This window comes from Serinus canaria, chromosome 1A, assembly GCF_022539315.1.
Source record: "Serinus canaria isolate serCan28SL12 chromosome 1A, serCan2020, whole genome shotgun sequence".
Taxonomy (NCBI): Eukaryota; Metazoa; Chordata; class Aves; order Passeriformes; family Fringillidae; genus Serinus; species Serinus canaria.
Window position 1 is genome coordinate 33,725,586 of NC_066314.1, and position 24,671 is coordinate 33,750,256.

At 40.9% G+C, this 24,671-nt stretch overlaps 1 protein-coding gene across 2 annotated transcripts in view; it reads left to right on the forward strand.

Annotated features, from left to right (window-relative positions):
* The first annotated feature begins 5,144 nt into the window (after positions 1-5,144).
* The window catches only part of RAP1B (RAP1B, member of RAS oncogene family), a 34,486-nt gene continuing 14,959 nt past the window's right edge, over positions 5,145-24,671 (forward strand). The window contains exons 1-3 of one of the 2 annotated variants that reach the window (XM_050985034.1): positions 5,150-5,313; positions 9,929-10,024; positions 24,122-24,206. In XM_050985034.1, coding sequence (XP_050840991.1) covers positions 24,150-24,206 — 57 coding nt within the window. In that variant the 5' untranslated portion in view covers positions 5,150-5,313; positions 9,929-10,024; positions 24,122-24,149. Of the gene's footprint in view, positions 5,314-9,928; positions 10,025-24,121; positions 24,207-24,671 lie in introns of both variants that reach the window. The other variant, XM_030237887.2, reaches the window with a different exon arrangement.

Below are 24,671 nucleotides of genomic sequence, written 5' to 3' on the forward strand. Positions count from 1 at the left end.
ATGCTTTTGGCCCATTGTGTTATTTAAGGCTTGATTCTGAAGTGGACAGAAACAAAAAAGAAGCAATGAAAAGTCACTTCCACATCTATGTCAGTGTAAATTGCTGTATTCATTGGGATATAATTCAGCTGCTAGGGAAAGCAGGACAAAAACATTGAGTATTTTAGGCCTGTCATTGTTAAATATATTTGTTCCTGTCTTAATATTGTCATGAACCAGGAGTGAATATATATTTTAAATGTAAGTACTACTAAACATCGCACATCCCTCAAGAGCTGAATTTAGGTCCTGGTATAAAGCTCATTAAAATCAACAGGAACCTTTCTTCTGTCTCCAGCAGTCAGAATCTGGATATAAATGAATATGCTAGAAACAAGTAGCAATGAAAAAAAAATCAAAGAACAAAAGAACGGTACAATAGTTAAAATGTTGTTACTGACACTCAGTTATAATTATAAATATGTTTTTACCAAGTAAAAATTCTGTACTTTCATGTTCTCACAAAGCAGAGTGAAAAGTTCCCACTTTTCCCATACTTAATAGCACTACCACTATGGACCCAGTGCTGTCTTTGATCAGGCTGTTCTATTTTGCTCAAAGCACTATTCTAAAATATCTGGTAATGGGGTGAAGAAGGACATTGTTGGGAATATTGCTGAATTATAAACGAGAAAACTGTTCCTTTACAACTTTATACTGACATATTGTGATCAGTCATCACTGATGCCATTGCACCCAGCCCTTTTATGGAAGACTCTGAAGAACTATCCAGGTATCACAGCAGCTGGTGATTCAGAAAGCAGTAACTTCCTTTCTGCATCATGCGCTGCTAGAAGTGTTCTCCTGGAAAAGCAGGGAAGGGAAACTTCTGAAACTCTGAAGCTGTGAAAATTTGTGTGTGACTTTCAGCTTTTTTTTTGAGAAAAACGGCCACCCATATCTTGGACAGATTTTCCTCCAGGTAATTACATTCATTCTCTAGTTTCAAGTAGATACATTATTCTTCATTTATACTATTAAAGCACTTATGTTGCTGTGACAATCTTGTTCCTTATCTGATGAGCTGGTTGTCCAAATCAATTTGAAAAAGGATTTTCCACAGAGGATAAAATAAAGTAGGCTTTTCCTTTTACCAAATGAATCCTAATTTTTAAGAGTTTAAATTCCAGAGCTCAGGACATTTTCTTGAATTCCTCTGCAATCCAGAGTACTGTGCTTTCACAACAGTTATGTTGTGAAACAGCTATTCCTTGTTTTATCTGAAGTAACTGCAGTGATATAAAAGCAGTCTCCCAAAGACAGAAGATAATAGATTAAAAAATTAGATCCCTGTAAATAAATGCTGACATTTACAGTTTAAATTGCAGTAGTGTCCATTGCCTGTTCTTCCCCAGATTAAAAAAACAATGGTAAATTTTGCACCTCAAAGCAGTTATCACAGGGTAGGGAAGGAGACAAATCACAAGATAAAGGGAGGACTATATTGTATGAAAAAATAATAGGATTTTGGCCACGGATAAGGAAAAGGGCTAGTTCAGTAAGAGATTTTGGCAGATAAATTGAAGAGTCATGGAGCATCACTTAGAGATAAGAAAAAGCATTAACTCAAGATGGTTTGGAGGAGAAAGAGGAGCGAAGTGACAGAATTTTCCTCAACAATAAGGTAAACGCATGGAAAGTGAAAAAAAAGGTAGAGAAAAAAGTCTTCATATTAAGTTTCAGTCAAGCTTGTGATTAAACCAATGTTTAAACAACTTCGGTTAGCAAACAGTAATACATCATGAGACGCAATGAAGAGACATTAAGAAGCAGAACTGCATAATGGAAGCTATGTCTGAAGGGAAGATGATGAACAATTAGAACTGATAATTATCAGGTGAAAAACCTCAGGCTGAAGCTGTATCAACAGATAGGAAGACATGCAGAAATTGCATTGAGTCTGGAGGGGAAGACACATCCCTGGAACATCTCAAAGTTCTATCCAGACAGACAGGTATTCCCACTCTGTGTGACTAAATCTTCTGAGTACAGAGTAATAACAAATGAAAATCATGTTGAAGGATACAGAATGAAAAAAAAATCTCACATATCTATGTCACTAGAATATGTTATTTTTCTTTAGCGTTGAAGAAGTTTTCTCTTTATTGCTCTCATGATCCAAGGCACATTCTGATCTAGTAACCATTCTTTGCTGGAACAGCCGAGGTGTAGAGCTGAGAATTGATCCCTCTGAGTCCATTCCCCTTAAAAGATGAGAAATTTGCTTTCCCTTTGAAAACAAATCATCCTATTAGGATTTACCAAATGGCGTTTCTTTTTCCTTCATGACACATTTCTAGAAAAGCTCACAGCTAGCTGGCATGCAGCCAGCACTGTATTCCCTGGCACCACATACCCTTTTAACTTTAGAGTTTGCTGGCACAAGCCAGCTCTGCATTCTGTCCCAGAGATGGCTGTGTTTCAGCAGTAATGAAACTGCAATACACATAGTGCCACATTCTTCACTCCAACACCCATGAAGTCCCAGTGAAAACAATGCATGCAAAGTTAGGAAAATTGCAGGGAGGTGACCAAAAGCTGCCCTGCCAAGCTTTTATTATAAAAGAATCATTTTAAAAATATTACTTTGTTTTCCCCAAATAATCTATCGACCCCCACCTTACTCTCCCACTAATTCCACCGAACTTTTAAACAAGATTTGTCAGTATTTTCCTCCTCATCTTCCACCAGAGCTTGTCTTCTACGTTCTCTTGTTCCTCACAAGAGCCATGACATTATCAGATCGCTCATTGTGTTAGTGATGAGCAGACTGAACTACCTCCAGCTAAGCACTGGTCATTGAAATAAAAGGGTTTTGAAGTACATGCAGACAACTGGCAAATTGGGAGACAGAGGTTACATCACAAAGGACAAGTGTTACAGTGCTTTAGAAAGATCTATTTGATGTTAAGATTCATGTGCATAAGCAGGTCTCTACTGCTTTTTGTTCAGTAAATAGGCAGCTGAGTATTTGAGCTTCTTCTTTTAAAATTCCAGATCAATGCTGGGCACAGGCAGGCCCACTAAAGCAAGCTGATATATCTGTGCTGTTCCCATTCAACACAACAGCACTGCACCCACATCCGCCTCATTTCACCCAAACTCCTGGTTCTCTGGGGAGCTGCTCTATCATAGGGAAACCTCAGCACTTGTTCAGCTGCCTGAGGTAGAAACTCTGAACAAGCTGAGCAGAACAAGCCCTGTGAAGTACTGGGTGAGTATGCCTTGTTAGCACACCAATTGCTGTTTGCCAGTCACACTGATATGAGTAAAGCTGGTTTAAGAATTGAGCTGAGGATTAGCTAAATGATTCATAGGAAAATCCAAAATTAAGGGCCCAATTTACATTCAAACTATGTGGCTGAGAGAGTTGGGGACAAGGAACACTTGGTCTCGTGCTTAGCATGAATCCTAATTGCCTATTTCTTCTGGCTACAGTGATCAATCTCCAAACATGTCTATATTAAGCAAACCATATGTTTATGTAGGTCTATATACACTTCTTGTAAAATACTAAGTTCCAGATAGCCCTATATGAAACTCAGAACACCAGGATCTTCTCACAGAGATTTACTCAAGACTCCCAAAGGCCACCTTCCACTTTTCTTACTGTATAGCAGAGGAGGATTTGTCCCAAAGCCTATAAAACACAGAAGAATTAAGGCACACTGTAAAATACTATTACATTAATGACACGTATCTCTTGCTGGAACACTGCAAGTTGTTTGTGATTAACCTAGTTCACTGAAGAAAATTGTGAGGGTTGAGGATATTTATCTTTGTTCTTTTCCTCTGAATATTTCTGGTGCTGATAACAGTATCTAGTGACAGGAAAAAAAGGAACACAAGTATTTTTCTGTCTGGTGAGCTAATATGCTACACAGCTAATAATTGCATGAAATGCTCTTCTTATTTTCACTTGAAAGGCTGTATTTCACCTATTCATCTCATTAATGATTTTTGTCCTGCACAGGATGCTTTGCTGAGAAAGGGATGGTTTCCATGGACTTGATTTCTCACAACCAGAGCACTCTTGCATTATCTATCCATCATTTACAGGGATTCATTATCAAAGAACTGCACATGGGTTTAAGCTGTAAAACATCAAGAGATTTGTCTGGCATTTGTAAGAGATTTTATGACATTCAGGATTTGGGAGCAAAAAAAAAATATTTTTTAAAGCGTGTTGCTTTCTGGATGCCCTGTATCTCGCTGAAGTCTTCTCTACCAAGGGCAGTTCATTTCCCTGGTCATCCTTTGACCCTGCTCTGAGCTTTAGCATCTCCCACAGATTCGCTTGAACTCATATGGTCTCCCTTTTCTATCTCTGTCCTACTAACAGAAAGCCACTGTTTCCTCCACACCCACTCTCCTTGCCAGAAGCCTCACTGCAACTTCCTGTCAGTTTTATACACTCTTGTGTAAGTGTGGAAGTGCCGTGGACTTCCTCAGAGCACAAGTTTTGTCTGAAAGCACCACGTTAACTCTTTGCTTACTTAGTGTTTCCTAGAAACGTAAACGCTCGTTTATTTTTTAATCTTTATCAGCTAAACCCTTCGTAACTGGAAAATATGGGTGACATCGGGGGAGGGGACGTGTTTTGCATACTTTAGGACTAAAATAACAGAAAAGCTAACACCGTAATTTTTTGCAGGCACTGGGAATCCTGCTGTGTATCGGCAAGAGTAATGATTCAGACCATTATCCAGAGGCATAATGGTCCACATAAAACCAGCAGTATGCGGCATCTCTGAAACACCCTTCACTAGCGGATTTCAACACCTTTTCAGAGACGCAGGAAATAGTGCAGTGGCTTTTACTTTTCCAGCTCTTTACATTCTTAATTGACTTGAAGCAACCATGATGCGCTTTCGGCGCACCTTTGGGCTGTGACTAAGCCACGGCTCCCAGCTGGAGCACACACGAACTCCGTAGAAAGGCGCCGCTCTCCCAAGAAGACCCCGGCGGCCCCGGCCCCCTCAGCGCGCCCCGGCTCCGCCGCCACCGGCCCGGGGTGGGGCGGGGCGGCCGCGCGCGTGCGCAGGGGGCGGTGCGCAGGGTCAGCCCTCCCCGCGCCCGCCCCTCCCTCCGCCCCCGCCGTGCCAGAGCGAGGCTGGGCGTGCGGCGTCACGGCGACGGCCCCGAGCCGCGCCCCGGCACAGGCGGCGAGCGGAGCGCAGCGGAGCTGAGCGGAGCGCAGCGGGCGCGGCGCAGCGGGATCGGCCGGCGAGGCGGCGGCGGCGCGCGGTCGGCGGGGAGCGGAGGCGCTGTCCGGTGGGTTGCGGCGGGCAGCGCGGGCCGGGCCGGGCCGCTGTGGCGGGGAGCGGCGCGGCGTCTCTGGTACAGGTGGCGGGGCGGGGTGGGGTGGGGGCGGCGGCGAGAGGGGGGTGGCGGCGACGGCGACGGCGGGGAGCGGCGCGCTCTGAGGAAAGGGGCACTAGCCTGGAACATGGCGGAAGTGGAACCGGGAGCCGCCGCCTCGTCCGGCCTCAGGCGTGGTGGGACCCCGAGGGGGTGGGGGGAGCGGGGCGCTGAGGGGCAGCCGTCGAGGTCGGGCCCAGGGCCCGGCCCTGCCGTTCGCCGCCGTCCCCCGCCCGCCGGTCCCCGGAGCAGAAGTTGGAGCGGAAGCGGAAAGTTGTAACCCCGCGGGTCGGGGCCGCGACGTGGGGCCCGGACGGCCGCGGGGAGGGGCGGGTGACGCCCGACTCGGCCCCGCCGCGGGCGGGGAAGGGGACGGTGCCCGGCGGCCGCCGGCGTTGTCAGCGGGAAGTCCGAGGCGAGCCCCACCTAGTCCGGCCGCGGGAGAGAAGCCGCTCGCTCTTTCCGGCCGGTGTGTGGCGGCGAGGCGGGGGGGTCAGGCCGGGCGCGGCCGGCCGGGGCAGCCCGCCGGGGCTTGTGCCTGGGATGGCCACAGAGTGGGACAGGCAGACAGCACGGGGGCCTGCAAGTTCCCTTCCTGCTTATCACAAAATGAAGAGGAAATGACAGGGATGTTCGCCTCGTCTAAACACCCCACCATCACCCATGTCAAAGCAAATGGAAGAATTTGACTGACACTTCCTGCGCCAAACCCTTGTAATGAGCCTGAGGTCCTCGTACCCTTCTGCGTGCGTTAGTGAGAAGGTGTGGAAGGAAAACAAAGTTTGCAGAGGGGAGAATAAAACCAAATCTTGACTGTTCTCACATTGGCCCTGGATTACAAAAGAGGATGAGAAACCAAGGTTTTTGCAAAAAAATAATAGCATGCTTTTACTCCTGTTTCTATCTTGAAGGCATGGATTATGCTGGAACAAAAAAAAAGGAAAGTCTTTTTCTGTACTGCTTTGGGATACGATAGTAAGGTAGTACAGTTCCAAGAGGGTATGTCAGAGATGCCCAGGTTGAAAATCATACAGGTTGTGTATATGTTCTTGCATTTAGATGTTTTGATTAATGTAATTGTAATTTTTCGCACATAACAGCTACATTTTACCCTGGCATGAGATGTGTAGACAGTCTACGACAAAGACTTTTCAGTACTCTTTCACGGTGAAGTATATGTTGAAATGACTCTTAAAAGAAAAGGAGTCAAGAAACACTCTTCCTTTCCATTAATTATAATTAAAAGGCAGTGAAGCAGTCACATTGCCTTTAAGAATAACCATTCAAAAACAAGTGTATTTCCCTTTGGAAAGAGTCTCTTATCTCTGTGAAAATCTTGGAACATTTTTTGAGTTACTACCTTTTGGATGACTTGCCTCTATATTAAAATCACAAGCTTTTGGGAGGGGGAAAAAAACCCAACCAAACTTGGTAGAGTTGAGTATTTAAATTTTTATTATTCATTGCATCTTTTTTTACTCTTGCTCAAAATCTATCCTGTAGACTTCATTCTAGATAAAAAATGAACCGAGTGAATAGTGGGGGATGCTTGTACTATTCACATTAAAGGCTTTGCCAAAATAAACTAAGTAAATGTGATGTTTTATTCCTTTGGTACACGTACGTTTCAGGGATGCTTCTTGTAGTGTTATGAGCTACTTCGGGTTTAACTTAGAGCTGTAGGGTAAAACCATATTATTTTCTGTACCCGAGTAACTGAGTTTGGAATTACACTGTGCAGTGTAAGTGCCATGTATCTTTTTTGCAGCAAAGATGATTGTACTTGGAGCACCTGTCTGCCTAGGGATGATTTAATCTGCAAAACAGAGTTAAAAGACCAAAAAAAAAAAGTAAAACCAGAACTTTTATATGGGGGAAAAAAAACCAATGGACTTTTTACTGTCTGTACCTGTGCTTCTTTTACTGTATGTGTGCACCATATAGGTTTTCTGAGTGGAATTCAAATTCTGCTGTTTTGTTCCAAAGCTCTCCTGTAGGACAGTTCATCAAAAATAAATCTGAAGTGAGCCATGACAGTTCTTTTTGTGCTGTGCCAGTTTTTGCAGAGTAAAACTGACTGTCTTTTTAATTGAGAGCCTTTCTGGAACAGAGGCAAACAGATGGGAATCTAGGTGAGGGCCTACAAAAGGAGAAAGAAATTGTTTCCATGGCTGAGGAAGGAAGTGTGCTGAAGGCTACACTGTAGCTTATGATCTCACAGTTAGTAAATGTGACAGGGAACTAAAATAAACAGTTGTCCACCTATCATCTGGGATGTGGGAAGTGCAAGAGTCACAGAAGTACTTGAGTACTTGATGCTTACTGCTACCGTGCCAATGCTGTCATCCACAGAGCTCTGCGAGCTGCTCAGGGTTAGGTACAGCGAGGTGCTCTTAAGGATAAGAATATCTAACTGATAAAAACAGGCACTCTTGTCCTTGGATGGATGCTGAGAGGGTAGGCGGATCCTTTATGAATTGGCCTTTCTAAGTAATGCTTAGATGACTTTCAGATACCTGGCTGACATTTGAGAGTGTTCATCAGGTTAGGCTCCAGTTGGGAGTTTTAATCAAAATTGCTCCCTTAGTAAAAATTGCTCACTCAGCACGAGCTGTGCGACAGAAGTCCGTGTTTAGCTTGTGGTTGTGGATGCTGCCGCTCCTTTACCTCAGAACTAATCCAAAAGCAGACCGAAGTGCACTGTGTGGTGTCAGTGTGCTGAATCCCTGCTGAGTTGGGGCAGGCTTCTGCTGTGTTCTGTTGCATCTAGGTCAGGTACAGGGATATTTTAGACAGCCTCCTTGTTCAGAGAGATGAAAGGAGTATCTACAGTAACTACACCTTCATATTTCAAGGCAAACTTTGTTTTCCTGCTCAGATGCGGTTAAGATGGTCTATTTCTATTTTTCTTGCATAAAGCAGGGGAAAAAAGAAGTACTTTTGTACTTGAATATGATTATAGATCCGTTTTCAAGCTGACTGTTTTCAAAGTTGTGTAACAGTTGAGTGTAGTAGATCTGTAGTACCTTAGAGCATCTAGTGTATGGCTTTTTCCTTAAAGGCCTGTCATCCATGAGGCAACTGGGTGAGGCAGGCATAGTAGAAGTAATATTTTAATGAAGTTATGGCAGTTTGCTTGTAGTAGGCAAATGCTATTTTGAGAAAGTCAAAGACCTTGTCTGCTGGTACAGACTTTCTTCATGAAGCAGTTGAAGGAGGTTACCTTCAAAAGCAGCAGTAGGTTATGGCTACTGGAAACTCATTTCTCAAGCTTTAGAATGTGTAAAGAAACAATGGACAACTAAAAGTGAAAAAGTTTTATTTTTATGTGTGCCGGCCCATGCATGCTGTTGTGAGCTCCTGACATACTGCATGATCCTCTCTGTTCTAGCAGCAAGGAAAGGGAGGAAGGCTGTAAATACCAGGTTGGAAATCTGCCTATTAGGCAATTTTTGAAATATAAAATGAATTATTTTGGGGGCCCTCTAGCTATTGAGGGTGCTTCTTTTTCAAGACCAGTTTTTTAACAGTGATTTTTACTACTGAAGCAGTAGAGTGAAAGTCACTGTAAGACCCTAGAGAAATGTGTGTTACAGAATTACAGACACTTTTTAGAGGTGAACGAGGAGGCATTTGACAATATCTTTTTACACTGTCCCAGTCAGCGCTCTATAGTTATTACTCTAAGGACTCGATGTTATTTGAAGTAAGTCACGGCTATGCAACTACGAAAAGAGACTACCGAGTAAGTCCACATGGTTAGTTCATTCCTGACCAAGGGAGGAAGGCTAGACCGTAGTGCAGTAGAAGAACAGCGTAGCCCTTCTAAAGGATTGGTGTTTGCATCCTGTGGCAGACAAGCACCATCTCATGTTTCTCCCCAGCTTGAAATTCTCTTCAGGAAATCTGTATTTTCTTAGATCACTTGGTATCATTCCTGCAGCTGTTGCAACACAGGAAGCTGGCCTAAATCTGAATGACTTGACCAGGTCTTCTGCAAAATGGATATTGTGTACCACTGTTACTCATTCATGAAATAATTTCCAGTGTACCCCTAATTGTAGAGCTGTGAAAAACCTTACATCATTAAGTTTTTGGGCAGTATTGAAGACTTGGAAAAGGAGAACAGTTTATTTTTATAACTAAAGACAAAGCAAGGCTCTGTCATTAATTCTTTTTTTAAAAGAAACTCAAGAGAATGTGTTCTTTGCATCAAGATTTGTTGATGTTGAAGTGACTCTTACTAGCTTTAATTATAGTGGTTATTATTACCTAATTTCAGTAGGTAATCTGGATTAAAAGAAAATACGTATTTCAGCATTTCCATTAGTATGGTTTACTCTATAACTTTTTGTGACATTGTCTTCAGTTAATCTGAAATAATTTGTCAACACAGATAGTCCCTGCAACTTTCTTTATTTCTGCATTAGTTGTCTTAGCTTTTGAAGTCTTGTCCTATTTTTCCCACTCACAGTCTCTGTTTCTGAAAGCTAACCAATTGTGCCTTCACTTTTTTTTATGTCTGCAGTGAAGAAAAGTTTCTTAAAAGCATGCTTCGTATATCAGGAGGAAGCAAAAAAGTCAGTACCGCCACGTCTCTGTCAAGGATGAGCTGCAGACACTTGTGAGTTATCTATGTGGAGTGCTAGAGGGGACGTACAGGAGATAGAAGGAGAACCTGTCACTAGGAGTTGGCACTTCAGCACTACAGAAGTGAAAGTGGTTTTGGGAATTGCAGCGTCAGACCAGCTACTTTGATTTTTTCTTTTTTTAGAGGTTTTGTGTATGGTCAGTATTTTTTATTTGAGATGAACAGTAGTTGGACTGCATCACAACCCAGCTAACAGTGGTTGTTAAGTTGTGAAACTGTACAATCCTTGTTTGCAGTTAATCAAATTTCTATAACATCTGGTCTAATACCTCCGCTGGAAGTGATTTGTTAGAAGACTAGTGGAAAGTTGCAAACTGTTTCAGAAGGGTAAATTGGAATGTGGAGTGGAAGTAATCTCCATTGGAGTGGAAGTTACCTAAAAATCTTACTCTCTGCAACAGTGTTTAGGACTAGATTGATTTATTTATCAGGTGACAATTACTGTTGATATAGAGTTGTGGAAATATTCAAAGCCAGGCTGGATGGGGCCCTGACCGACCTGACCTCGGGGATATTATCCCTGTCTGTGCCTGGCAGAACGACATCATCTTTAGGTCCCTTTCTACTCAAGCCATTCTGTGTGCCTGGCTGTGTCCAGGTGTGTGTGGGGACAGCCCAACCACGTACAGGCACCTCTTTTATTAATCTTGTACACATGAAGCAGTTAGGGGGATGTTAGAGTTCGTAAGATGCTGCCAGTAACCCTCCTGTGATCTTTCATTGTGAAGCTACCTGCCAGGTAACATTCTGATATATAAATTGACCCATAAATGTAGTCTACTTGGCTTCATATGATTGCGTTTTGCATAAAATATTGCTGAAGGATTTTCTTTTGGTTGAGAGAGTGTATAAATTAGGACAGCTTGGCAAAATCTTGACTCTTGCACTTCTGGAGTTATATTTATGTAGTTAGTATGAATAAGGATGTATCATACTGTCTTTTTGTGACTCTTCTGACTTGTTTAAAATGGAGATTTGATGCACATTCTGTGAGTTTGGTGATTTTATTCCTATTCAGGGAATGGTCCTTTTGTTATTTAGTGTCTGTTGTTTATATTGGTAGAAGCATACTGAGAAAATGCCATGTTGTCTTCGTGGGTTTTATGATGAGGAGCATCAAAAATGAGTTTGTGGCAAATGTGAGCTCTCCTTCTGAATTCTTACAAATACAATACCAATCCATGGATGAATTTCCAAGGTTGTTTTATATCAACTAGTATACAGTTCAAGATGCCTTGAACTTTTATTTTTTGTGAGCTGTTACATTCAAAAATCTAACTCTCTACCAAGATAAGTTATTTCAGAATGTGCCATGCTTCTAGAAAGTGATGCCAAATTGTCATCAAATTGTCACTTGGTGGAATCAAAGAGACTGTAGTAGTCCTGTGGTATCAAGGAGCACTGAAGAGGCAAGAATAGCTGACTGTCATGCTGGAGAATATCACTCTTCCATTTTTCTGATATATCTTTTTTTGACTTAGTAGCAGATTAGATGGGATTTCACCAAAGAAGACACACCCTGGCACTTAATCTCTGTGGGCCTTGAGTAGGTTTGGAGACAAATAGAGAGAAGCTGTAATATTATAATAAGCAAGCACTTGTAGCTAGTTTTTTATCTGGATGCTTGGTCTTCAAATGTTCTTTTGGTGTACAATTTTCTACTTGCTTTTAAATCTGAATACTAGAGAGGGAAGCAAGCATTTCTGAATTACAGCTATGTATACCTGCACTTACTGTATATCCTTATTTTATTGTTATTTTTTCACCTTTCTTTATATTTGAGCTTAAATTTTTGTTTGCTTGTATTTTTAATGATTCTCTGGTTTTTGTCCTGATCACTCTAAACCTTTTATTTCAGGAATTGCCTAAAGCTAAATTGAGGTTCAGCCAGAGATCTTGCATAGAAAACTTAAGTGTGGTAGCTGAAATTCTGCGAAGAGTGAGGAGTTGAAAATGAGGTTTTACAGTTAAGGGCCTTAGACCACTGTATATGCTTGTGTTTGGCATCCTTTTGATCTGTGTGTTGCTTTTCATCAAACTCTTTAAGAGTAATCTCAGAAGAAGAGTGCTGTATTAATACAAGTACAAATTAGAGTGACAAAGTAAGAATATTTCATGCGGAGCCTGGAAGAGAAAAATCTAGTAGGTTGTCTGGTTTTATGCTTGAAGAACAAAAAAGTCGTGAAGTCCTCCTTTTCTGCTAGAAATCTGGGACCTGATTAGCCAGGAAACAGGTGAAGAAGCACCATTAAGTGCACGTTAGTTTGAGCATAATTAAATTGCAGTAGGCAGTATTTTGAACAATGTGCAGTCTTGCTAACTAGTTCTGCTTCTAGCTAGAGGTAGGATCTTAGGATCCAGTTTGCAAAAACATTTTTCAAAGACAATATGTTAATTTGAAAATATTTGTATTTACAAGTAATGCAATTCTTTTGTTACTTAATCTTACTGTGAGACTACTTTTTAAATAAACTGTAAGTTTCATAGAGGAAACCTGAAGCCTCTTTTCTGAGCTGAATGCTGAATCTGCTGTGGTGGAAGTGAAAATAAGGAATCATTCACAGGCTTGCCTACAGAAGTTTGAAGTCATAGATCACAAGAACCTAAACAGTAAGGATTTGGTAAACTGCAGGCGCATTAAGCAGCATGGGGATGAAAGACTGGTTTCCTGAAGGATAAATTTGCTTTGCTGGGACAGTCTGGGCAGACTGAAAAGTCATTCTTCTGCTTGGGCTTTGGCCTAAATACAGATTGTTTTGAGATGCTTTTATTTAACATGCTGAAAGTAAAACTCCTCAGTGAAGGATTAAGGATGTAGTGGTGATGCACATGCAAATGCTGTGGTGATTGTGATTGTCATAGCCTAAATAATAGATGACTCTTAGAAGACAGATGTGCAGATTTTGTTTACAAAGGTCTGCCCATCCAAAATCCTAGAGTCAATTTTACATTTCAGTAACCTTTGGACATCTTCTGTTACCTTATCAATGTGTTTGATTTGTTGTGGATTGACCGTGGGTAGACATCAGTTGCCCAGCAAAGCTGCTCTATCACTCCCCTTCTCAGCTATATGGGGTAGTGTACTGGGTTTGCATGCCCAAGGTTTGGTAGCATGTGGGCTATAGGGCCTTATCTTCTGTGAGAAGCTGCTAGAAGCTTCTTCTGTGTCTGGCAGATCCAGTCTCTGGTAGCTCCCAAGATGCACGTGACACTAGTCAAAGCTTGGCAAATTAGAAATGGCGGTAATTGCCTCTGTGATAACAGATTTAGGAAGAAGAAAGAAAAAAAGTCACTACATATTTGTAATTACAGCCAGAGAAGAGCAGGGTGAGAACATGTGAGAGGAACTCCAGTAACACCAAGGTCAGTAGAGAAAGAGGGGCAGGAGGTGCTCTGGACACCTCAGCTAGGATTCTTCTGCAGCCTGTGGTGCAGCCCATGGTGATGCAGCTGTGCCCCTGGAGCCCCTGGAGGACCATGAGGATGCAGAGATGCACCTGCAGCCTGTGGAGGACACCCACACCAGAGCAGGTGGATTCCAGAGAGGAGACTGTGAACCCATCAGGGGCCTGTGCTGGAGCAGGCTCCTGGCAGGGACTTGCAGACTGGTGGTGAGAAGAGCCCCACACTGGAGAAGTGCCCTGGTAGAACTTGTGATCCTGTGGGGGGCCAAGGCTGGAGCAGTCTGTCCATGAGGGACTGTACCCCTTGGAAGAGTAATTCATACTGCAGCAGCTAAGGGGTTCTGTTGCCCATGGAATGACCTCATATTGCGACCTTTCGTGGAGAACTGTTGTTAGTGAGATGGACTCAAATTGGAGTAATTCATGGTGAACTATCTCCTGTGGGAGGGACCCCATGTTGGAGCTGGGGAAGAACTCTTCTCCCTGAACAATGGGAGAAAGAACCTGTGATGAACTGACCGTAACTCCTATTCCCTTCTCCCTGTGCTGCTGGGGAAGAAGGTAGAGCTTAGGAAGGAGGGAGGGGTAAGGGGAAGGTGTTTTAAGGTCTTACTTTACTTCTCATTATCCTGCTCTGATTTTGTTAGTAATAAATTCAGTTGATATCTCTAATTCCAGCCTTTTTTGCCTCTGATTGGATTTGTTGAGTGATCTCTTCTGGTCCTTATCTCAACTCATGAACCTTTCATTATATTTTCTCTCCCTTGTCCAGGGTGGAGGGTAGGGATAAAGAGCCTTTGGTGGGTGCCTGGCGTCCAGCGAGGATCAACTCACTATAGATAGAAAAAATACAGCACAAGGCTTGTGGGTCAAGATAAGGACAGGGAGGACCTTTTGCCAGTTGTTGTCATGGGGATAAAATAGACTCTGCTTAGAGAAATCAGTTTAATTTATTACAAATCATATAAGATAGGACAATGAGAAATAAACCCAAATCTTAGTAACACCTTCTTCCCAGGCTGAACTTAGCTCCTAAATTTTTTACCACCTCTTCCTTAGAGGCACAGTGGGGTAGGGAATGGGGGCTACAGTCAGTGTATACATGTTATCTCTGCTGCTCCTTCCTCAGTAGGACTCCACACACTCTTCCCCTGCTCCCACTGTGGGGCCTCTCCCATGGGAGATAGTCCTTCACAAACTTCTTCAGTGGCAGTCCCGTCTGGGGGCGTAGTCCTTCAGGAGCAAACTACTCCAGCATGTCGTTCCCATGGTGTTACAGTCTCCTTCAGGCATTTAGCTTCTCTGGCCTGGGGTCCTCCATGCACTGCCAATGGATCTCTTGCTCCACTGTGCACTTCCACGGGCTGCAGTGGGACAGCCTGTCTCACCATAGGCTATAGGGCAATCTCTGCACAGGCACCTGCAGTACCTCCTCCCCCTCCTTCTTCATTTCACTTTGGTGTCTGCAGAGTTCTTGCTCTTGCATATTCTCACTCCTTTCTCTGCTGCTGTTGTTCTCCTAGCAGTTGACCCCTCCAACCCCCCTCTTAAATATGTTGTTCCATAGGTGCTACTGTTGCTAATGGACTCAACTTTGGCCTGAAGTGGGTCTGTCCTGGAGCCCATCTGGCACTGGACATTGGGGAAGCTTCTGGCAGCTTCTCACAGAAGCCACCTAACTAACAAAACATTGCCATGCAAACCAAATAAAATTTGACTTCTAGCAAAGTGAGTCTTGAGGTATGACAGGTTTCTCCAGAAAATGGCAAGCTTTGAAGATGCAGAGGAAACAAGAATTATGGTCTAAGTATGAACTAGGGTGATCTTAAGAAGATTCAAATGGAATCTTGTGGAGACTTGATTAAACAAGTTTAATCCTCATTAATTTGGTAACTCTGTACTAAAGATCTAGTCCACGTAATTGAAAGTGGTGTGGGGATGAGTGTAATTTAAATTCATTTGGTTAAAATTATTCAGTTTTTTGTGTAGGTGTCCTCATGGGAGAGGACATGAGCTCAGGCTTGCAAGTGAGAATTGCTTACCTTTGGGATTATGCTCCTAATTCAGATCTTTCACCTCTTGAAAATGTGTGGCCCATTAAATGAGAGTTCTGGGGATGCTAAGGTGCATCAGCCTCTCACAGAGCAGGTGTAGAGCTATGGCAGCTCACAGCTGTGCATGCAGATATTAGCTAGAACTTCTTTTTATGTGGGCTGTTGGTTTGGTTTTGGGTTGGGTTTGTTTAGTTGGTTGGGTTTTTTCTTGGAGGGGGACAAGGGGATGGGGAATTGTTTTAGTGGGTGGGATTTTTTCTGTGGGGTTTAGGCTTAATTGGTTGAGCGTTTTTTGTGTTTGGGGTTTTTCTTAAGTACCCTCTTCTGAAGCTTGTAGCAACTTAACAGCTGCCTAAGGAACTACCGAGTTGTCTGTGTATCTCCATATGGGCGGAGGTGTGAAGGTCAATGTCTGCAGTTGTCATCTTCCAGTTAAGGTTTGCTTGTGGGTTGGACATTGTCTGTGGAGCAACCATCCCTAGGTTCAAAGTGGTACTGCCTTGCTGCCAGAAAGAGAACAGGATTTTTTTTGCCCAAGTTTCACCCTCTTCCATTAAGCATGTCAGACCTTTTAGAAACTCCTGTTCATGAGTGGATTAATCTAAGGAAGTTAATTGTGAAAAGAAGCAGTTAAGGTTGAACCTCTGTCATTGCACAATGTGGCAGAAAACTAGTTTTTGCTGGGTGTCAGTGTATGCCTTTTTCAGGTTACCCTCAGGAAGATGTCTGAAGCTGTTAAAAGAACCATTGGTGAAAACAGGTGTAATTTGGGTGACTTTCAGTGAGGTTTGTTGCTCATGTTCAAATGCCTTCTTTCAAATTGGGAAGTATTAGGAAGTATTGAGAGTTAAAACAGACATGAGTTACAATTACTTGGGACTTTGCTGGTATGGTTCAGTTATCATGAAAGAGATAATTTTATTCCTGTTAATAAATGCTAGTAGTGAGTAGTCTCAATTTGCATAGAATCACTGTCTTTTCAACAGATAAAACTTCTAATCTTAATTAAAATGACATATGGGAATTTGTAAGACTTCTCTCTGGCTACCAACCTGATTAGTAATAGAATTACTGTAAATTGTACTGCAGAAGGATACTTTGTACATAAAGGGCCTACGATGGCTGGATTTAAATGGCCAGTAACAAAACATCATATAATGAGGAAGGAAATCTTAATATCTCTGCCTTGATGATGTGTTAGTAATCTAAACAAACCTGAATAAAACCCAACCTTCTTACAGTGAAGATAGTACAAGTAATGATAGGTTGAAATGCAAGCTCTGGTGTTACCAGGGGTGTAAATAATGTGTATGTTAAGGAGAAAAATAGAGGAGAGGCAAAAGGTGATCCTGGAATTGCAGTTAAACCCAGCACTGGCTTACATCTTTAGAAGGAAACCCGATACCAGGCTTTACTAGTTCAGCAGCCAGTGTCACAATCAAAGTAGAGCTAGGATTGCCAGATATTAAGCAGATACCAGATGGAATTTGAGACTAGGTCTCGCTTCTGAAAGAGAAATTAAGATGCCTTTTTCCAAAGAAGAGTATCTTAAGCCAGCTGGCAAGTTTAAAGCAACTTTCAAACTTCACTTACAAAAGAAATGTCTTAACTCGGAAAACTTCCATGCCTTACTTGTAGTCCTGCTGGGTATTACCTTGTTTTGAAGCTCGAAAGATAAAATTTAGTGTTACAATTATGGGAACAAAGACTTACATCTGCTTTTAACTGGAAGCATGCATATCAGGTAATGTTGTGTATATTATGATGTGGCAATCCATTAACTTGGAAAAATTGTAGAGCTAAATACTAATCCTTCTCTGTAACGACAGTAGAGCCAAATTCACAGCATCAAATTGCTGGCTCAGTTCTCAGAACTTGCTTTATGGTTGAATATCTAGCTTATGCATAGCAAGATATTGTAACATAGTAATTATGCATTCTCTGAATTTAATATACTGTAGTATTTTTAAAAATCTGTGTTGTTTTTGTTTATTGCCTGCTTGGATTTTCTTTGCAAGCATAAAAATTACTTGCAATTCAGTTTTTTCAGGAATTACAAGGTCATGATTTTAACTGTAAGTCTGCCTGGTAGGACATTCACAAACAGCGTTCTGGAGGATGGTGACTGTTTGACCGGAATAGGGAGAAAATGCAAGATCGGGGCAACCAGCCACAAAAAATAAGAGTATACCTGATAAATGTTACAAATTGCATTTGAAACTTTAACAGATTCTATAGCATAGGCTTTATAAAGTACTCCACATTTGAATTGACATGTTAGAATTTTTCACAAAGTTGAAACTTTAACTCAGTAAGTGTTGAAGCTTAGCATCTTCTTAGTAGCATAAGAATGTTCACTACATCACTTGCTTTGAAAATGCTTTTTATATTTTGTGTGAATCTACTGTAAGTTGCACATGATTGCTAGTCTCTCACATCAGGAAGCTTTCATCTTGAGATATCAGTGATTTTAAGCAGGCACTTTTTATCCTTAAAACATCCATTAAATTTATGTTCAAATTTAACATCCAGGTAGGAGTTAACTTTAACTTAAAAAAAAAAATCTGATTTTATTCAGCTATACTAATTATAGACAGTGAAACTAGTCTCACAAGGTCAGATGCTGTTAGCTGCTTTTGCAGAAATGGTCCCTGTGTGCAGTATTAATCAAGGTAGCTCCCTTCAGTGGAAGGAGGAAAACTTGGTGTAAGTGTCCCTGTGGGCTGTTCAAGGAGCAGGTTACACTTTAGTGCCATGTTTGGCATTAGCTTGTTCTCAGGCTTCTGGCTGTTTCTCAGGTGGTCAGTATGTTTTCATGTCACTGAATAAGCTTAACTACCCAGACAGCTTTTTGAAAATCCTCTGAAGGTTGTCTGACATCAGTTAAAATATTTGCACGTAATTGAAGAGCTATTTTTGTCCAAGAAAAATTACAGTATTAGTGCCCAGAAGAACTAGCTGTTCAACTGACAAAATGCATTGTCAAGACCAGGAACTATCAAAAGCAGGTAAAAACTAGAAATAAAAATTGCTTCTAGCTTTGTTTACTGAACAGTTGATAGCTGTACTTACAGGAATCTTGAGTATGAAAATCTTTATTAGATCCTGATCAGCTTTTCAGAATTGATTTCTGAATAATGTTTTTTATGAATTTTTTATAAATGTGTCAAAGTCAGCTCTAGAGTAGTTTAATTTCTCTTTTATAAGAGGTACACTTACCCTGTTGAGTAAGGGTTATCTGAATTGCTTTAATTTCTAAAGCATCTAAAAGTTGGTGAAAATGAACAGGCTTCCACTTTGGCCTATGTTGTCAAAGTTCTACTTATGCTCTGAAATTATTCCAGAGGGGGGGAATCCTCCTCAGAGTTGAGAGACAAGAATTTAGGACATCTCACATGTAAGTGTTTGGGGAATACTAAGAACAGCACACATCATCTTTTAATTAGTTGTTTACCTGAAAAGAAAGTTCTGAACCAGAAGATTAAAAACATGGTGGAATCTGGGATGGTTTGGCCATCTGAGACTATCCCAGCATCTCTGAAAAGACATAGTTCTCTGAGTTTGGCTGGTCCTGTGACTGAGCTAGGGCTATTTTTCCAAATGTCTGACCATTGTTATCTTGTTTCATCAGAGGGCTAGTATCCCCTTTCTGAGAAAAAGATTGGATTTTTTCCCCTTGGCTTTTTTTCCCACCACTTCTGATTGTAAGCAGGTAAACCAGTTAGTTAATTTGTTTCATCTGTCAATCTAGTGTTCAACTCTTTTTTTTCTCATGCAAATATTTGGCATTAATTTAGGAATACTGTTCTCAAGGTGTTTCTAACAAAATCTCTTTTCCACAGAGGTAAATACTCTGAGGCAAAAGTATTAGCAAAATTTTAGTGAATACAGTGCAACCAAAATGTCAGGGTCTGAACAAGAATCATGGTGTCTATGAAGTACTAAATAATAATGATCCCTTCTGAAAATTATAAGGCTTCTGGGAGGGCCAATTTATTTAATTCCACACCTGAACAGCTAGTTCATATAAGCAAGTCTTGGGGATATCTTCAAGTAAGTGACTGTACTTAGTTCATGTCTTTGGCCTGGGGCTGAGGTCCACTTACAGCTTCATACGGCTTAATATCACTTGAAAAAATAGGATTATTAGCTTTCCCATCCCTTAAATAACAAAGTTCAATCAGAACCCAAAATTTGAAACTGAAAGAATTGAAAGGAAAAAACCTGCCCCACTTTCACAATTATCACATCAAGCCCAATTACCAATGGTGTATGAATTTCCTTGAATTCTTCATTGCGTGGTTGCTTTTTAGAAAAGCTTTGCAAGCAGTAAGTGTGCAGGTTTTTTTCCATTCACCTCTACAGTAAGGTTATTTATTCTTCAACTTCCTTAGCATCATCTTTGGTTTGCATTTTTCTGGAGACATGCTTCAAGAAACTATTGAAGAAAATGTCCAGGAGGCACTTTTTCCTGGTTTATCTGAGAAGGACAGAAGCAGAAAGCAAGTTCCATGATCAGAGTCCTTGTCAGATGTGAAACTTTTGAAATGCTGTATTTTCAGTGACTTGTCCTGGTTAACCTTTCTTTCTTCTGTTCTAATAGGCTTATTCAAAGATATGCTGTTCATCCTTCAGAGAGAATCTTTATTGGGAAAAGTGTCCGTGTGCATATCAAGTGTGTGCATGTGCTCTTCTAGTTTATCAAGTACTTCATTTTAAATATGCCATGAAGAAGTAGAATTAATCAGTTAGCTTAATACATTCATTAATACATTCTGCACTAAAGCACTAAGTGCAAAAGGTAGTAGGAACTGACTAGTGAGAGAGGCACAGATACAGTGATTTTATGGACAGTTGCATCTCAGGAAGTACAGAAGGCAGTTCCTGGGTGTCACTGGCTGTTAATGGAGGCAATCTAGAATTGAGCTCTGTACTTTTGAGAGATTGTATACTTAAGACAGCATTAGAATCAATTTTGTGATAGTGCTGTTTTTAAAAGAGTAGCTTCCGTCATTTTTTCTAGCTAAATCTTACATTAGGTATCTCCACAGTTCAGTTATGTCTGATATATCTGTGCATATAGATACTCAATTCAGCTGTTGGAAGGCAGTACCTGCTCCAACTAAATTTAAAAAAAGGTCTTATTTTTTGCATGCTTCCTATCTTCTTGCACTTTAGCATCTGTATAGGGGCTATAGTTGACAGTTTTTTCCTGCCTAAAGATAAGGGAATGGAAAAATAAAAAAGCAAAGGAAGGTTGGCATTTTTCTCCCTTCTTGCAGATCTGTCACCTTATAGGTAAACAGCCTTTAAAGCAAAATTTCTCCCATAAAATAAACTCCATTAAATGAATAGGGGGATTCAAACAAGTTACTTTTTATATTTGCTAGGAATAAGTTTAAACTTACTTCTGTTTAACTGTTGGGTGGTTGGGTAGATACCTCTCAAGTGTCCAGTACATCGGGGGACATCTTGTTTATCTGTTGCTCCCATATCTTAGTATCTTTATTTCTTTTCTGCCTGTTCAAGTATAATAATTTTGTATCCCCAAAGTTATCTGGGGAAACAGAGAGATACTGTTGTTGGACTTGCCCCTAACTTATTCTACAAATGCCAGCCAGACACAGTGTTTTGTGGCTTAAACCTCCTCTTTTAGACTTTGTTTTCTGCTTTTTCCCTCACTCATCTGTCATTAATGAGTCGAAATCTGGTTTGCGTCCAGATGAATCTGGATATATTATTCGTTCCAGAGTCAAGCATTGTATCAACTGAAAAATAAAGTAAGAGCATGACTGAGATTTAGGATGCCAGCAGTTTCTACAAGATCTGATATGGAAAAATAGGTTTAATCAAGAGCAGTGCCAGGTCAGGTTAGCTGCGAATTGCTGGAAAGTCAGGAAGGACCAGAGCTGAAGCTGAGTCTGAGGCATGCTTGCAGCCATCAGGCCTACTGGTCAATGAAAAAGTATGTGCAAGGCTTTAGCATCAAATAGTGTGGCAGGCTGCACAGTCCTACAGTAGTTTCTTGGATGAGGAGTCAAAGAGCTGCAAGCAGGAAAATTTTCTTAGGAAAGCTCTTTTAGCTAGGAGTTGAGGTTTTCTTTTCTGTTAGAAAACAGTAAGAGAAAGGTGGAGTGACATCAGTACTGTTGCTCAAAGGCAGTGGGGTGGTAGATGTAAGTGGCAGCAGACTATAAGCAGACTAAGGTGCTTCTGCTGCCTGCTGTGTTAGGGATGTTCATGTTAGCTTTCTTAAACTGTTTTAGAGGATACATTCATTTGTGTTCTCTTCCAAGGTGTAATGGCCAGATGATAACATCAGTGCGGGGATGCCAAGCTACCTCTATGCTATATAAGTGTGGGCATATATTAAACATTTCTGTGTGCTCTTGGTGAGTTAAAGAGTAACTGTACAAATGACAAAAAATTGTCACGGTGAAAGAAGTTAGTATTTGTATTGTTCATTGCCTGAGTTTGGAGGAAAGGTCAGAGAAATGTTTAACCTCTACTGCAGTATGGCTTTGTCCTCAAAGATCTTAAAAAGCTTTTTGCTTAGGTGTTCATTGATTAAGAAGATTGCCTAACCACACTGTAATGCTATATATATGCTCTGTGTGCCACCACTTAAAGTAGGAAAATCAGCTCCAGAGTGTTGTACAGTGATTGGATATTTAGGGTTGAACTTTCAAATCTGTATGCTCAAAGAAGCTTCAACTTGCATTAAATTCCTGAATTGCTGTTTCAGAGCCAAAAATAAAATTGGCAGTCTCCCACCAAAACCAAGTTAGTTTATTTCAGGATTTGGAATTGTAGATCATTGAGTAAGAAAAAGTCAGAAATAACTTAAAACAGATATGTGGTACCTGCTGCTAAAGTTCTGTTACTTTTAAATTACTGTCAGCCTTCATTATTGATATCTCCATATTTAGTTGCTAACTTCAGTCTGAGGACTGAAAAATTCAGCTTAAACTTTTCTTTTAAAGACAGTGAAATTGCTGCAGTTCACCCAGATTACTGTACTGGGATTTCCACTACACCCACTATGTTTTTGTCATTCTAGTGATACCCTTATAAAAATAAAAGGATAACTGAATGTTTGTTTTAAGTAAATGACAATAATGTAGTAATAGGCTTAACTTGACATGAGTTTGAGAGGTGCCTTTCAGGACAGTTGGAAACAATCCTGTTTATGGAAAGACTGGACAATTATTTTGTGGATCTAACAGCATTTACAGTGGTGCAATACAGATGAAATTTGTGGTGTGAATGGTTCTCATGATCTGTGTTTGCAAAAAATTCAGTAGGGAGGGAAAGAATTTTAAGTCTGGAGTGAAAAGATGTCCTATTACTCTTTTGCTGTACATCAGGTCAATTATTTCCTTAAGACTTTCTTTTCATGTCCCTTTTGTGAGGGACAGTTTCGATAATTGAAAGATTATGCATTTGCAAGAAGATACAGGACCTCGTCTCTTGATTTCTGTGTCTTCTGACAATAGTAGATTTAATCAGTGATGGTAAAGGCGGGACTCTACCCTGGTGGTTTAATTTCTGTATAAATCATCTTAGCATTTTGTGCTCAACACCTAACAGATGGTATTTCAGAGATTTCAGAGATGCTGTAAAATTACTGCTGATGAGAAGGGTGTTTCTTACCTTACTTTCCTTCCTGCTTACCTTTTACAAGCACCTGAGTTGTATTCTTGCACTTTTCCTTTTCCCTGGCCTGTAGATTATTCATTAGTTGGGGAGGGTTTCATCTTTCTTTGGGGAAGGAGAGGGGAGAAAATGAGTAACTCAATCTCATAAGTGCTAGAGTCCCTGAAGAAAAGGAACTGAGATCTTCCTCAGGAAAGGAGTAACAGTCCTGCTAGCTCATTGCTAGCCAGACTGCAAGAGGTGGGGTGGTTTTTTGAGCAGTGTGACCCAAAGACATGGCCCAAAATCTGTGGCCTTGTTTTGGTTTGATGGGTCAGTTTTCAACAAAGATGAGCAAACAGATCCCATAGTTTGTTGTTGGTAGCCACACCAGCTAGTGAAGCAGATCTAACTTGTAGAAGAGGTATAATCTCAAAATACTATTTTAGTTGCTTCCACTTACCCATTAAATAAGTCATAATAGATCTAGTGGAACATTAAACAGTTTTCAGACTTGGGAAAGGAATTTTTTTTTTTTTTTTGAAAATGATTTCTGGGATCCTGCTGTTCTTTTTAAGAAGTGTTTGTTTGCTGGGAAGGGGAGGTTTTAATTTCTTACAAAAGTCTCTGTGCTTCTTTGCTTAGTGCTTAAGTGTTTCAGAATGATAAAATTCATGCTATCTCCTCTTGGATAATTATTTCTTATGAATAGTAACTGTTAGCTTTAGGATAGTAGAGTTTATTTGATATTTATGGGAGAACCAGTAATGAGGTAGAGCAAATACTCTATCTGATGGTTTGTAGCATTTTATTGTGGCTGCATTAAGAGTTGATAGTTAGAAAAAACCTGCTGTATTAGAGAAGTTAAGTAAGGAACTTTTATCAAACCCTGCTTAGTGAACTGGGTTGTGGTGTCACTATTGTACTTCCTGCATATAGGTCAAATTTTAATCAGATTGGTGTTTTGTGTGTTTTAGGTATTGAGGGTGATTTATCTCTTGCATCATGCGTGAATACAAGCTAGTGGTTCTTGGTTCTGGAGGTGTTGGAAAGTCTGCTCTGGTAAGTATGAGGCAGTTCAAATATGGTTTTTTTAGGCTTATTATATTTTTTCTCTATATCCCTCTCTACTAACATATATTTCTTTATGTAAGTGCGCACAAATAAATATAAGTGTTAGTAATGCCCAGTGAGGCATCATGGCTAGTAGGTGGGTCCTTTACTGGGTGCATCTGCATCCATTGGTGCATTCTCACATGCTGCTGTTGTTGAATGGGTTTGGTTGATGGTGCTTGATCAGTCTCGTGCAGAGAGGTGCAGAGCTGCAGGATTATGGGGGTGTCTGGTTTCAACAGATAAACTAGCTATCAGTCTATGGGAAATCAAGCTCCTTTGTGAATCTCTCAAAGGATATGAACGAGCTTGCCTCTGTAAGTTCTGTCTCTAGAAAGGACTTCAGGGTGCTGTTTGTGTAGTGTTTGATAGCAGTGTCTTTAGCACTAATATTTTTATGCAGATAGAAATATA